The 15,644-nt window shown below is 50.4% G+C and overlaps 1 protein-coding gene across 1 annotated transcript in view; it reads right to left on the bottom strand.

Annotated features, from left to right (window-relative positions):
* agrn (agrin) overlaps positions 1 to 15,644 on the bottom strand; it is a 202,387-nt gene that overhangs the window by 63,163 nt on the left and 123,580 nt on the right. Inside the window, exons 5-6 of the mRNA XM_036533356.1 lie at positions 4,932 to 5,156; positions 1,437 to 1,661 (exon numbers count right to left, since the gene is read on the bottom strand). Coding sequence (XP_036389249.1) covers positions 1,437 to 1,661; positions 4,932 to 5,156 — 450 coding nt within the window. The remainder of the gene's footprint in view (positions 1 to 1,436; positions 1,662 to 4,931; positions 5,157 to 15,644) is intronic.

Here is a 15,644-nt window from a genome sequence, read left to right as displayed (position 1 = left end):
AGTGCTTCAATAGTCTGATACACAGCGCTCTGCGTTAATTAAAAGCCTGATTATTTAATCAATTAAGTAATTAGGGGGTTGGATTTTTAAAAAAAATGCAGACGGTGTTAACATTCAGGGGCTAGCATGCCCTGTTGGTATACTGATCACAGATTTGATGTGATTACAGATCAGCTTCACTTCTGTATGGATTTGCCTGTCATCAAACATTGATCCATTACAATTCAATAAAGCAGCCCAGAGAATAAAAGTGGGTACAGACTCATGCACACAGCATGCCATTTGTGGACACTGTGTGTCCTGGCAGCTTTTTCCCTGCAGCCCTAGATAACTACTTTCACAATCTGATCTACATCCTTTTTTTTTGGAGACATAGACACTGACACACCCATAGACCCACGCACACACGCACACACACACACACGCAGGAATCTGTGAGGAGGCTGTGGACAGCTGCATTGGTTCGGATTGGACCCCCTGGGGCTGGAGCATATTGAGGCAGATCACTGATTGCCATGGCCAGTGGGAGCCTCCGAGGGTACGGCCAGTCTTTGAGGAAAAAGCCTGGAAGTGCTCATTACACAAAGCTGTTTACAGCCGCTGTCAGAGTTAGGCTGCAGCCATGGACACTGAGACGGGTTCATCTCCGAGCCAGTGCATCGTGCCACAGGAAGAGACACGGGGAAGCTCTTTTTCCTTCCACGCTCTAGCTTCCTCCAGGCCCTTTTTCCAGTTACGCTCGCACGCAATCAACCAGAATGCGTGTCGATAGCGGGGCAAGAGGAGACCAGCTGCGGACGCGAGGCACGTTTTCGCATCTCCCTCTCTGGACTGCAGAAAGGGAAAGTCACGCCACGGGGTTCTCCCCAAGTAAAACTGCAGGAGCTGCAGAGACAGGGGGGAGATCCTCACAGTGCAACACCAGCACGTGTACCCTCGTGTGAGACAGCGAGAGGCCCTCGTGTGAGACAGCGAGAGGCCCTTGTGTGAGACAGCGAGAGGCCCTCGTGTGAGACAGACTCACCCTGCTTCTTGCTCACTGTGAGACAGCGAGAGGCCCTCGTGTGAGACAGACTCACCCTGCTTCTTGCTCACTGTGAGAAACTGAGAGGCCCTCAAGATGAGGACCTGCACTAAGAAAGGTAGGGGCCCTCATAAGCACAGACTCACCCTATTTTTGCTCGCAGTGAGGGAGCGAGAAACCCTTGTGAATGTGGACTCACCTTACTTTTTGCTTGCAGTGAGGAAGCTAGCGGGCCTTGTGGGGCACACTCACGCAATTTTTTTGTCATCGTGAGAAAGCTCGAGGCCCTTATGAACACAGACTCACCCTGCTTTTTGGTCATTGTGAGAAAGCTAAAGGCCCTCGTGCGGCACACTCACCCTGCTTCTTGGTCAGTGTGAGACAGCGAGAGGCCCTCGTGCGGCGCACTCACCCTGCTTCTTGCACGGCCCTGAGTGGATCTTGCGCAGCTCCACGCCCTTCACCATGCCGGTGCGCAGCATCCTGCACTCGCTGGAGTAGGTCTGTCCGTCGCTGGCGCACAGCGGCTCGGCGTCCGGGGGGCAGGACTCCGGGGGGGCGAAGGTCAGGGGGCGGCGGGTGCGGGGCTCCACCCGGCACGCCACGTTCAGGTTGTTCTGGCTGTCTTTGCAGGGGTCTGAGGGAGTGATGGAGAAAGATAGAGAGGGAAAGAGACAGAGAGGCATAAAGAGAGAGTGAGCCGGAGAGGAGAACAAGAGGGAAAGAGGTGGGGGAAAAGAGAGTGAGAGAGAGCGATACAGAAAGAGGGAGAGAGAGATACTCAACACCAACTGTATGAATATTGACAAGTAGCATGGCGGAAGACCGCTGAAACGAATGGTGATGCTTGCAAAATTTTATGGCGAATTACACTCCGAAAAGCTATCAGCCTCTGTTTACGAGATGCCAATTTAAGAGATGGAAACATTCGTCTAAAAGTGGGAATGAACGCTTCGCACACCCTGGGTCTAAACGCCCCAGACTGGCACTACCACAGAGTAGAAGCCATGAATGATGTGTAATGCTTATATGTTTGGGGTGATGGTGGAGGGGGGTGTGGCGTGCATGAAAAATGCACAGTGAGCGTCTCTTCCTGTCCGTCAGCTTATCTGCTCCCCACAGGAACAAACGAGCATATACATACGTACACAGACAGGAGCACAAACAGACACATAACACACCCGGCAATATTTTCAGAAACACCAGGGGAAAGAGACAGCCGACAAACGTCAGAAACTGGACAGGAAATACAGAGAGGAAGGAACGGGAAACGCCCTTAATCCGGTGGCCCTGGGGGCCCCAGGGGCGTGGCTCCCCACTAGGTGAACGATCTCTAGCCTGAGTGCCGCTAGGTGAAACTACCAGGGAAGCCCCCGAAGTCCCTGTTTTGGTGCAGAGGCCTGATTAGACCCTACTGCGACAGCATTACAGAGTTGCTTAATAAAATAAGAGACGCAGTGTTCAGAACCACAGAGCGTTCGGCAGGAGAGGAGGCGAAGGATTCACCCACCGCTGTGGCACATCAAAACACAGACTCACTCGCAGCCCGGCGTTCGCAAACACACAGGGGACGAGACAGAACAGGCGCAGAGGAGGAAGAGAGGGGGGGGGGGGGAAATACCCGTCTCTAAGTCCCGGGATTAAAAACAAAGAGCGACACGAGCGTGTATAAAAGAGTCTGTGGCTCGGCTTTAATGTTTCCTGCGCACAAACCGGCGTGACGGCAGTGTGGCTTGGCAGGTCAGGGACAGTGCACATTAGCATGATGGTTTCACTAACGCGGGAGGCAAGCAATCAAGGACCCGGACCAACGGGCTTAACATAATGCAGCCACTGACTCTGCTAACGAGATGCCACAAAACCAAGCCATTAGCTCTGCTAAAAAAAAAGGAAAAACAAAAATGCAGGCTGCCAGTAAAAACATCAGCCTCATTTCCAGGTTTCCAGCATTCCTCTGTTCTAGACATAGGCAGAGAGCAGAGAGGTGGCCGTTACATTGGCACGGCAGTCACAGGGGCCCAATGGTTTAAATCACCTATGTTTATCTCCTTCCCTGAAAGGGTGTGTACAGAGTGAAAGCTTGGATAGCATCGCTCACAGAGATTCAGGGCTCCTGAGCTGTTTTTCCTGTATTTTGACCCTTCTGTGAGGAAAGCGATGGGTAACATTTTCATTGCGGTTTTGTTGGATATATAACAGACGTCCACTGTAGACAGGGTGTTCGTCACCTTTAGAGCTGTCTGTTCTTTGTGGCCCCCGTGTCTAGCTTTTTCTGCAACTGTGCCAAAGGGTGACATCTCAGTGACACAAGAATTTTACTCTTAAAAGCTATCAGCCTCTGTTTATGATATGTCTGTCTGCTTCTCCAAAACCTCCATGCCACACTCATGAAGTGAGCAAAAGATACCAGGGCGCCGTGAGATCTGTGTGACAGTACAGTGTAATGGCCAGGGAAGGGGCTGCAAGTTCAAATCCTGAGAGGAGTCCTGCGGCCATCATACCATTAAGAAAGGCCTTTAACATGAATTATCCAACCGCACAAATGAAAAAAAAAAAACGTTAAAAATACAAACAGTGTATTTGCCTTGGATAAGTGTGTCCACAAGGCAAATAAATAAAGCAACACTGTAGAATTACTAACATCAAAACAAACATGAGAGAAAATGAGGCAAGGGGGGGATAGCAGGCTCAGGCCCTGAGAGCAGCACTGCTGTTGAACCCTTTAAGAAAGGTCGTCAGCATCTTCAGTAAAAATCAAGCTGCGTAAACGGTCGACATGTTAAAATGCAAGCTATGCAGCTGTCTTGGATGAGCGTGCCTGCAGGGCAAAGTGGTGTAATGCAGTTGTGCAGCGGCTGAATAGAACACAATGATTTCAGAACGAGGCAGGAGGACAGCAGAGAGAGAGAGAGGGAAGGGGGGCAGGAGACAGTGGATGGGGTGGGGGCAGGAGACAGTGGATGGGGGAGGGGGTAGGAGACAGTGGGTGGGGGAGGGGGTAGGAGACAGTGGGTGGGGTGGGGGTAGGAGACAGTGGATGGGGAGGGGGTAGGAGACAGTGGGTGAGGTGGGGGTAGGAGACAGTGGATGGGGTGGGGGTAGGAGACAGTGGGTGGGGTGGGGTAGGAGACAGTGGATGGGGAGGGGGTAGGAGACAGTGGGTGGGGTGGGGGTAGGAGACAGTGGATGGGGGAGGGGGTAGGAGACAGTGGGTGGGGTGGGGGTAGGAGACAGTGGATGGGGAGGGGGTAGGAGACAGTGGGTGAGGTGGGGGTAGGAGACAGTGGGTGGGGTGGGGGTAGGAGACAGTGGATGGGGTGGGGGTAGGAGACAGTGGGTGGGGTGGGGGTAGGAGACAGTGGATGGGGTGGGGGTAGGAGACAGTGGGTGGGGTGGGGGTAGGAGAGAGTGGATGGGGAGGGGGTAGGAGACAGTGGGTGGGGTGGGGGTAGGAGACAGTGGATGGGGAGGGGGTAGGAGAGAGTGGATGGGGAGGGGGTAGGAGACAGTGGGTGGGGTGGGGTAGGAGACAGTGGATGGGGAGGGGGTAGGAGACAGTGGGTGGGGTGGGGGTAGGAGACAGTGGGTGGGGTGAGGGTAGGAGAGAGTGGATGGGGGAGGGGGTAAGAGACAGTGGGTGGGGTGGGGTAGGAGACAGTGGATGGGGAGGGGGTAGGAGACAGTGGATGGGGAGGGGGTAGGAGACAGTGGATGGGGTGGGGGTAGGAGACAGTGGGTGGGGTGGGGTAGGAGACAGTGGATGGGGAGGGGGTAGGAGACAGTGGGTGGGGTGGGGTAGGAGACAGTGGATGGGGAGGGGGTAGGAGAGAGTGGATGGGGGAGGGGGTAGGAGACAGTGGGTGGGGTGGGGTAGGGTAAGGGTGGGATGAGGGCGGAGCTGGCTCACCGCACGGCCCGTCATGCTGCTTGTGGATGTTCCTCTGAAGGTCGCAGGCTCTGCGGTTGAGCTCGCACTCGTTGCGGTAGTCCTGGCCGTCGCTGCCGCACACCACCTGCTCAGGGCGAGACTCGCAGCTCAGGGGGCACACGCACTTGGCCGACTGGCCGTCGGAGGACTGGACGCAGGTGCTGCCGTAGCTGCAGGTCACCTCGCTGCAGGGGTCCTTCAGGGCTGGGGGGAGAGAGGCGGAGTAAAGGTGTGACATCACTGTCCACTGCACAGGCATGTATCAGGAGGCAGTGTAGCATAGTGGGTAAGGAGCAGGGCTCGTAACCGAAAGGTTGCTGGTTCGATTCCCCGTTAGTGCACTGCCGTTGTACCCCTGGGCAAGGTACTTAACCCACAGTCGCCTCAGTAAATATCCAGCTGTATAAATGGATGACATGTCAAAAAACTGTAAGCTATGGAAGTCGCTCCGGATAAGAGTGTCTGGTCAGTGACAATAATGTAATGTAAGAAGAACGGACCTAACGGTGGCTGTAGCAGTCCGGCATGCAGTCAGCCCTTAGATACTTTAATTCTTATTTTTGAACATCAACATTTTTATTTGTGCTCTAAACAGACACAAAAACAGAACAAACAACACCACATCAGCGGCACCATTGGCTGGTCTCAAAAGTTAAAAAGGTCGTGTGGCAAAGTAAAGGCAGATTTAAGCTCTATGACAAACAATACAGATAAACACACATAATGCTGCATACGCTACAATGCAGCACATTGCAATATGTCATCATGCTGTATTTTACTGTGTTACATTATAACGGCCCAGGCTGTATGATGTAATGCCATGCATTTTCCAATAAAAATGTTTGTTAAGCCAACAAGTCATGCCTAATGACTGTGGAGAGCCTGACCTGTCACAGACACCATAATCTGTTTGTGGCAGTATCGAGCATTGGGTTAATTTCGAAAGAAAGACAGATAATGATACACCTCGTTTTCCCACGCTAGCCTGTAAAGGCGTCCGAGGTGCGTTACAGTGTAGCGGATTACGCTTGGCTGAGTGAGTAGTTGACTGCGTGGTCACAGCTGACTGCCCGCACAAACAAGCATCCATTCTCTGTACTGTACAGAGGCTGCATTCAGCGTGCACACTCTATCGCCGTGTGCTTTCAGCGCAGCAGAGAATACCAACATTTCAAAAAGGAAAGACCTGCAGTTCTCACCAGGGTCGTTTTTTGGATTTCAAAGCACTGCACTAAACACCTTGTCACTTCACGCTGGGTCTGATTCATATTAACCGAGTGCGTGGAAGTTTTGATTTGGATAAGACTTATGGGGCCTTTGCTTTTGCGGCGCGGCACACAGCACAGGTGTCAGATTACCGTGATTATTACAGCGATAAATATTTATGAGCGCATTAACCTTCGCGCTCGGACCCGAAACCGCAGCAGATACAGATCTTGCAGAGATAGCGCGCTCCCCACGATTCCTTCCCCTAGCACTCATCCGCAGCCGCGACTCCCTGCTTTCCTTCCTCCTCTCTTTGTCGTTCCTCCTGCGAGAGAGACTCAAATATCAATCCGCCATTCTCCGCAGCGCAGTGTCTGTTGCCGCCGCTTCTCAAAAAGTTTTCAGAAGTCCGAGTCCCAGTCTGAGAGAGTCTCGGCGCCTCTCAAAAGATGACGCTCCCCTCATTTGGAGAATAACACACACACACACACACACATACGGATGCATAAAACCCCCCGCAGATAAGCTAATAAGATGCTGGGAGATGAGGCAAGTCGGGGGGAGTGCTTTTGTGAGTCTTTCCTGATCAAAGCACCTTCATCCTCGGTGCATGAAACAGGCTCTCTCCCTGATCTTGACACATCTCTCATTTTCAGTGGAATTTGCGACCCGACGCCATTGTCTCGCTGGCAAATATTATTAGCGCTCAGGAGCCGGGTTTCTATCGAGCAAACATCTGCAAGGAGGGAACATTAATACCAGCAGAGTTTCTCGCGTGTGACCTGTCACAATGAGGAATTTCTCAGCGTCTTTTCCCTGCTGATAATAGGGATCACTAATAACACTTAATTAGTGCATATTTCCCCCCACACACACATTGTAAGGAACACCTTATGCTGTCGCCTCCCATATCACCGTGACAACATTAGGACAGCCACTGTGAGCACGCTCTGTAACCACCAAATAAGTAACAGATGCACCATCGCTGGAAGAAAACCATCTGTATGACTCATATATTGGGCGTCATTAACGCCTATATGCTACTTGTCAAAACTGGTGATGCCTTAGAGAGTAACAAAATGCTGGATCTGTGTTGCACGACCGTGCCACTGTGACTGATGAAGCCGTATGCATGTGTGAAAATACATTCCTGTCTTCACTGCTACTGCTAAGGTAAAAACATGTTGCAACGTCTCTAGGAACACTGCAGCACCCACCAAACCTGCATGCCAAACAATGACAGCCAATAAGCTGATTTGTAGAAAGAACAAAGGCGTTAACCGCTGAGGTTTCTATCCTCGTCTTAAAAGCACAAACCTGCCCGGTGGCTGCCAGGACCGGAGCCCAGACACCCTATGCTCTCTGGTTTGTCGTGGCACACAGAGGTGCGGCCGAGGGGGCGGGGGATTTTGGGGGGGGGGGGGGGGATGGCGTGTCAGAGGAGCAAAGGAGGAAGGTCACCGGACAACAAAAGACGCTTGTTGTGAGGGGGATTAGAGGCAGTGTGAAACTAGATGTGCGAGCCCCCAGCTGCAGTCGGCGGAGAGCCGGTGCCACTTTGCAGAAGGTCCGCGCCGGCCTCATGACGGTAAACACAATTAGCCTCGCACTTCTTGAACCTATTAAACGGCGGTACGAGTGCCGCTCTTCCTCTTCTCCGCCTTCTACCGCAGAGGGCTGACAAGTGTCGGGGAGAAAGGGGGGGATGGGGGGGAATCTTTGATTTGAATACTGAGAGGCCGGCCCGAACGGAGCTTGCTCCTCACCGCGGCATTAGCGGAGATAAGCCCCCCTCTCAGGCTCAGACAAGGAGGCAAATTGCCTGGAAGAATACGGCGAGCTTAACGAGCAGAGCAAACGAGCTTTGGGGACTGCCACTCCGAGATCGGCCGCACATTTTTATGACACAAAAAAAGATCTTTTTTGTCTAAAATATAAAAAAGGAGAAAAAAAATCAGCGCTAGGCACTTAAATAAAAAAAGAGGATGCTTCCTGCAGCCAATTAAGCTCTCTCTCTTAACAGGGTCTTCCAGGGCGCGGGGATGTACGGCAAAGTTAAGATTTCACTAATGAGAAGAAGGGGGGGGGGTGTAACAGAATTATGTCAGCCTGGCTGTATGGTGTGAAAAATTTTGCAACTGCTCCTCTGCAAAACGACAAAGCGGGATGACGTGGGAAAGATGGCCAACAGACTGCAGCTCCAGCCCCCCAAACCCACCTCACCCTCCTCCCCCCCGCCCCCGGTGCCCTCTGACCCTGGGGTTCTCCGGTGCTTAATTCGGGCTGGGAGCTGTGTTGGGGAAGCGTCAGGCTGACGGCTCTGCCCGGCGGCACCTGCCTCGCGACTGGCCGGGATGTGACGGGTTTCCGGGGGATAATGAGGGGGGGGACGTGGGCAGGAGCAGTCTGCTTTCGCTCTGTGACGAGCTTTGGGGGTTGGGGGGAGAGACAGGAGAGAAGCCCCGTGTCTCCACACCAGCTGTCTCGCCAGAGCCCCAATCACCACGGAGCCGCCGATCAGACTGCAATCCCACAATCCTCCGCTCTTGCTCCCTTGTCTCCGAGACGACTCTTTCCACGGGTGCAGTTCTCTCTATCTCGAGCTCATTTGGAAAGCCACTGTCAAGTCTCTTTCATACCGCATGCTTCTCTGCTACTCTCTGATAAAGGAAAAGTATGCCTACAAACCTCACAATGCACTGACAGAGTTCTGATAGAATTCGCCAGATAGACTTTACATGAGATCCCTCTTTAATAGCCTGGAGATGATACGGCGTTAAGAACAGCACTGACAGCACTAGGGCTGTTTCTACTGTTCCTGCGGAGACAGACCTCATCCACTGCTAAATCTCGAGAGAGGGCTGCCTGAGGGTCAGATGTTCAACTTCGTGATTGGTGGACAGACTACTCCTGTCACTCAGCAGCCCAGGAACATCAAGATCAGATGGGATTAAAAATGTCTGGATTTGTGGTCTGTGATTTGTGATTTATGATCTGCCGGCTTAAACAAAATGGGATCTCCAATCTCTCCATTCTGCTGTTCTGCTGCCTGACGATCGACTGCCTAAAAGTTGACAAGCATGGGTCATATCCACAGCGCCATGCAGATTAACACATTATAGATATAGATTAACTAAAGTCTAAGGTAAGTACTTCTGAGCACAGGTGGCAGTCAGAGATGGCCAGACAGACAAACTAATGGGGCTAATGCCATGAAATAACAGAAACAGTACTTACACACACACATAGTAACTGACACACATAGGAACTGGATGCAAACATACAGATCATCACACCACACATGTATAAACATGTAATAAAGCCATTTTTAAAAGTAACATTGTCTTTTGCCAATTATGCGTCTATTGTACTAGCTTCTACGGCTATACTGGCTTTCCAAGAATATCATAAGTGAATTACTTGCAAAATGACTGAAGTTTAATCCATCATTTTCATTTGTGTCTCAATTAACTTCACATGGTTGAAACCTCATAATACGGAAATCAATTAACTCCTGTCCACGCAAGATGTATTTTAATAAACAGAGAAACACATTTGTGATCACTGCATTTTAACTTGCTAAATTAACAGATGATTTTTTTTAACAGACTGCTGTTAAAATTTATGAAGTTAAATGACCCCAGGCATTGTCTGTATATGCTAAGCCTGTGGGTATGGGCCATGAGAGCTCTCTAAAGTTCCTTCCAAAATTCCTTGTGAAGTTCCTTATCATACAGGTGTGCATACGCAACTAGCTTTCTCCCCTCTGCACACATCTCCCAAATGTGCAAGCCAACACGAGCACACGTGTGCATACTCACTCCTGTCAGAAATACAAGGTCTGTCCAACAAGACAGGAATTTAATATTTCAGCAGGTTTTGATAAGCAACTTCATTCTGAAAACACTTCGCCCAGACCGAGAGGCAGAGAGATAGCGAAACACAATAAATGAATGAACAAATAAATCATAAACTGGAAGAGAAAAGCAGGGAGCCGGGGCCTGAGGGGGGGATTGCGCTATACAAATATTGTATACAAATCAATGTTTGATATATGAAATGTAAATATGAGTCTGTATCTCCGACCGCCTCGGCCTGCACTCTTCGTCAATTTATTGCCTGGGCCCTTGCGGAGCGAGTCAGGAGTGCCGAGTCTGTGAGGCTGCCTGTCTCCACAGTCTTCCGGCTCCTCTACCCTCCCACTGCTCCACAGCAGAGACAGTTCAGACAGTGGGCTTACTGCACATCAGAGGGCCAGACTCACTCCGCGGACCTTCGCAAACAGCTCCCCCCTGCAGCTCCCCCCACCCCCCGCTTTTTCACCCACGGCATACTGGTCCTGTTATCACAGTGTATTAACCTGACAGACAGAGGGCAGAATAAGCGCTGGAATACTGGTCTGTGATTACAGAGGAGAGCCCGGGGGAGATGGGAGATGGAGGGGGTGGGAGAGAGGCAGAGAAAGGGCAGGCAGGTTTGGGAACGAGGGGGGGGGGGCAGATAAAATATAGCACAGCAGAGAGTGTGAGAACGAGAGAGAGAGAGAGAGAGAGAGAGAGAGAGAGAGAGAGAGAGAGAGAGAGAGAGAGAGGGTATGTGAATACTATACATCTGTGTGGTCATGCCGATGAACCTACCTTGAATTTGAATTTGAGAGAGAGAGAGAGAGAGAGAAAGCGAGAGGGAGGGAGGAAGGAAGAAAGAAAGAGAGAGCGGGAAAGCAAGACTGGGAGTGATTGCTTGAGCTACTGCACCTCTCCTCCTCACGCTGTCCCTAGCATAGCCAGCCAGGAACACTGCTGGATACTTAGGTATTCCGGACAACACTGTCTCTCCGTCTGCACCGGTCATTATTATTATTTACAATAATATCTGTTTTCATGTGTCAGCAAGATCTGTGTCACCTCAGCCATTTCCAAACTGACAACCCCCACCCCCCACCCCCCCAACCCCTCCCACCAAAGCTGTCGATTCCTCGGTTTCCGCAAAGCACAAAATGGACTATTGTCTCTCCATTGTGCGCTCTCTTATTTTTTTTTATCATTGTGTTTGGAATTGCAGCAGAGGGGGAAGAAATCACAATGCATTTATTCAACCGATAAAACTGCATAAATGCATAAGTAAAAAGTTGTAAAGCGCTGCTCCTGCCAGGTATTAGCTCACTGCGGGAGAATGTAGTCTTTCTTAATGCGCAGGGGCCTCACGCTCTAATCTGTGTTATCTCTCGCGAGCAAGGCGCCGGGGCCCTTGTGAGGTGAGGGGAAAGGAGGGGAGACAGGATTTGTTTAACAAGTATCGCTGCTGTATGGAGGGATGAGAGCGAGAGTGAGGCGAGGTGATAGGATTCAGAATCTCCATCATCATCTGTTGCCGGAAAGCTGATTGTGAAGAAGAGGAGAGTGAAGCGGGGGCAGGGGGTTGGGGGGTGGGATTGGGGGACGTGGGGGACGGTGGGGGTGTGGGGGTGTGATGGTTTAGGACATGGCCCTGCTCTGTGAATAACAAGCGGAATCAGGAGGAGTGAGAGAGCAGCTTTTTTATTTATGGATCTCATTCACACTCACTTCTCGCTAATATTTCCCGCCGCCATTCGACAGAGCTCTGTGATTAAAACGAGATTTTTTTCCCCCAAAAACTGGTTGCCGCCAGCTCTAAAGAGACAGACAGGGGATGAAATCACGTCCCTCGATGCAGAGGGACAAGGGTTCGGTGTTTTTTTTTTCTTCTCGGCAGACGGGTCTGGCTGACAGGTGGGTTTCGGGGAGGAGGGCGGAGGAGGACAAAGGAGACAGCTCCTTTGGCTCAGGTGTGTTTTGGGGAGGGGGGGGGAACAGAGACAGCTCAATGGCTGACAGGTGGGTTTTGGGAGGAGGGCACTTCAGAGACAGCTCCCGCGCGGGAAGACAGGAAAACATGGTGTCACGGGGCACGTCTGCGCGGCGAGAAAACTCATTTACACGGCGCCGATCTCGCGATGTGCCATCGGGCCCGGCATCCGCATTACCCCGGTGCTGTCACCGGGGGCCCAGCACCGCCTGAGTAACGACCTGTCAGAAGAAACAATCACCCGCAGGAAGGAAGCAGGTTAGCTTTCGCTTCACGTCTCCCACTTGGCTGTGAAGCCCTTCCCACAGGCTACTCCATGCAACAGGGAATAATAGGCCCTCAGCAGCCTCTTGACTTGCACCGCCCAGCAGAGATTCCCATTCAGTCAGCGGCCCGGCAAAAAATGAGTACATTGAGGATACAGTCTAAGATTTCAGCGATTTCACTGTCTTTCACTGTCAAGACCTTGACCAGCTCCATGCCCGTGACATTCAAAAACAAAAATTAAATAACTGTTCCAAACACATCATACTGTATAATCGAGGTCCCACAGAAGACTGACAGAGATTGGGTGTCCAGTGTGTCTATCCTCTCACTGACCATTCTCTCATTAGGTTGGCGGCATGGTCGAGGGAGCTGGTCTTGCAATGAAAAGATCCACTCCCTTGTGATCTGTCCTGCTGCTGTAACCCTAAGAGAGGCACTTATCATTAATTACCCTGCTAAACATTCAGCTGTATAAATGGTGTACATTTTTGCAAAGATATGGATAAGTGTTTCTGTTAAACAAAATAACAGCAAATGTTAACCAAAATGCCAAAAACAAATACCTGTACCAAAATCCTGTACCATAAATGTAACCCCGCCGAAATATGGGAGGAATGCCCTTCCTCAACTACCCGCTACAGACATGTTATACAGGCTAACATTAACCTCACAGCACGAGACGTGGTTTTATGTGGTTGAGTTTTATACCTCACTACTATATATGCATTCTAAGTCACAGCTTTCATCTGAAGAGCTACTCTTCCAAAAGAAATGGACTTTCCCTCTCCTGTGACTGTTTACTGTTAACAGAACTTGAGGGAGACCATTATTCAGAAGCACATTTCCTTCTTTTTATAGTAAATGTTTATGCGAGAACTGCAGTTTGAATCTGTGTTTACCTCAGGCAAAGGAACACCGCGCCACAGCCAAAAGACAAAGAGGAAAGAAAGAAAAGAGTTTCAGGGGTTCAAAAACATTACCGCGAATTGCTCTGCCTCTGCCAATTTTCAAGAGAAATTGAAAAGCGAAAACTTTCTCTTCTCTGTCAAAGCGCTAAGATGCAGTCCTCTTATATCGCAGAGATATTAGACAAGGTGGGCTTTCATCAGGCCGGTCAGGTGTGCTCGCCTCAGGTAAATGGCACGCGGAGATGAATAAGCGCTTTAGCGGTCGGTGGCGGGGGTAGGGGGGGGGGGGGGGGTGTTGGTGGGGGGTGAGGTGTGAGGCATTCTCCTCAGCGGCCCCGCACATGATCAATCTCTCCATTGATTTCTGCCGGGCCGCGGTGAGGCCCTCCACACCTCGCTCCGCCGGGCACCGCGTTCCACAAGATTGAAGCTCAGAAATGAGCTCCGAAAAAACGCACTCCCCAACAGCTGGAGACTCTGTTTACCCAGCTCCAAGTTCAATATTATCAGAGAGAGGGAGAGCACGCTCCCCTGATCTGTTTAAAACAAGAGAGCCAGGTTCTATGTGCTGCTGAACCACAAAAAAAAAGAAAAAAAAAAGCACTGGCAAAGGGCTGCTTCATTTCTCTTTTCCATCTTTTTTCTTTCAAGTCATGCTTCAACTATCGTAAGCTGGTGGGGCAATTTAAACAAATGGCCCTTTTAATTCAAATGTTATCTAGCTATTATCTGAGCTGAGACCACTGAGCCAACAGAGATAACTCTGACCCGTGACACCCCTTTCCTCCATTCCAGGGCTTAATTATATTTTTTTTTTAAAAATGATGGAACTTCTCAAGCCTGCTGCACTTTTTCTTTCAGCACCCTAAAGTGAAAATAACGGAGTTTAATTCCTCAAGCGTGGAACACAGAGAGAAGAGCTTCGGTTTCAACCAAGCTCCCACAACAGCAGTCACAAATTCACACTCGCTTTGCTCTGCTTTATTATCGATGAAATTCGGCGTGCGCAAGCTGAAATAATGCACTGACTTAACAGCATAAATCTCGCAGTGTGTCATGTGCTTATGAGCGACGGAAATTGCTCCCGTGAGGAAAGAGCAACTCGGACTAGCCGCGTGTCAACTTCTGGCAGGCCAGAACATTTTCTTTTCGGTCAGAATCGTGTTCAGCATTGAGCCAATCTGATGGTAAGGGTTTCCAACGGTCAATGAAAAAAATCACACCATTCAGCAACATCATTTTTCTTGCAAGACATGGTGAGAGCATGTGGAAGAAAGAAAGACATGATGACAATAAGACTGAAGCACAAAAACAGGTCACACAGAGGAAGACGTTGTGGGCTTATTTAGCTGTGGTGAGTACACAAGTATGCGTTTAATGCATCCACAGAGACCTAGCTACTGTGACAGGAGCATGATAATGGAAAGAAACAGTCTGACAGATGGTAGAACCAGTACTGTACTGTACTGTACTGTCAGTGATCTTGTATGTACTGTATGTTACATTATGAGCTGGGTTCTGTACTTTAAAACCTCTGAACAAGCTAGTGAGAAAACAAGAAGTCTGGAAACACTTTTAAGAAGTGCAGCCACACCGTAAGATGACCACATACTGGCTGCAGCTAGCCAATTTTGAAACTCATGTGATATTTCCCAGCCCCGAAATCCAGAGATTCTTCAGCAGCCAGACTGGTGGGGCAGAATAACAGACATGCCCCCAGTACACTGACTAATGACTGTCAAAAGCTGTCATAGTGTGTCACATGTCATATGCCAGGAACGTGGTCTCCTGCATGCCTCTGGACTGGGGAGGTGGGAGGTGTGTATTTTAACCAACACCATCACATGCCTACCCCTCGCCCCCCCCCACCCCACCCACCCAACTGCTACTGCGGGTCCACAGTCTGTGACTCAATAATTAAGCCGGTAATTACGGCCCTGTGAATACCACGTGCAGCATATTCACCGGCTCTCATAAATACCGCTCTCGCTGGCGAGGCCTGCCAGCACAGGCCCCGCTTAATGGCACGTCCAAGCCAACACGGCAATCAACAATTACTTATCACTGTGGCAAGTGTACAGGAAAGCACGGCGCAAATGCATGTGGCAGGCAAGCGTGCAAGTTGGCAGAACCCACACAGTGGATGACTCTTACTGAAGGGGGGGAGAACATGGATAAAAGGCCGCTATGAGGCATTATGTTGGATGCACACGTCATGTATGATATACAGTTACAGAGAGATTGCTGAAGACTAAGGCTGGCCCCTCACCACACCTAGACTCATTTGCTGTTGGCTACAACCCACATGAGGGCAGTGGGCGTGGTGGGTGTGATGGGCGGCTACGAGGAAACCTGGCTTGGCGTCAGGCCATGTCTCAATTCACCACAGGGCCCCTTGTGCACCACTTATAGCCTCTGCTGCACCTTGCACTGTTTATGACTGTATTTTTATAAAGTGTATACAGAGTACCACAACTACATTTTA

The sequence above is a fragment of the Megalops cyprinoides genome, chromosome 7 (assembly GCF_013368585.1).
Source record: "Megalops cyprinoides isolate fMegCyp1 chromosome 7, fMegCyp1.pri, whole genome shotgun sequence".
NCBI classification, from domain to species: domain Eukaryota; kingdom Metazoa; phylum Chordata; class Actinopteri; order Elopiformes; family Megalopidae; genus Megalops; species Megalops cyprinoides.
This window is presented reverse-complemented; position numbering and strand designations above follow the sequence as displayed.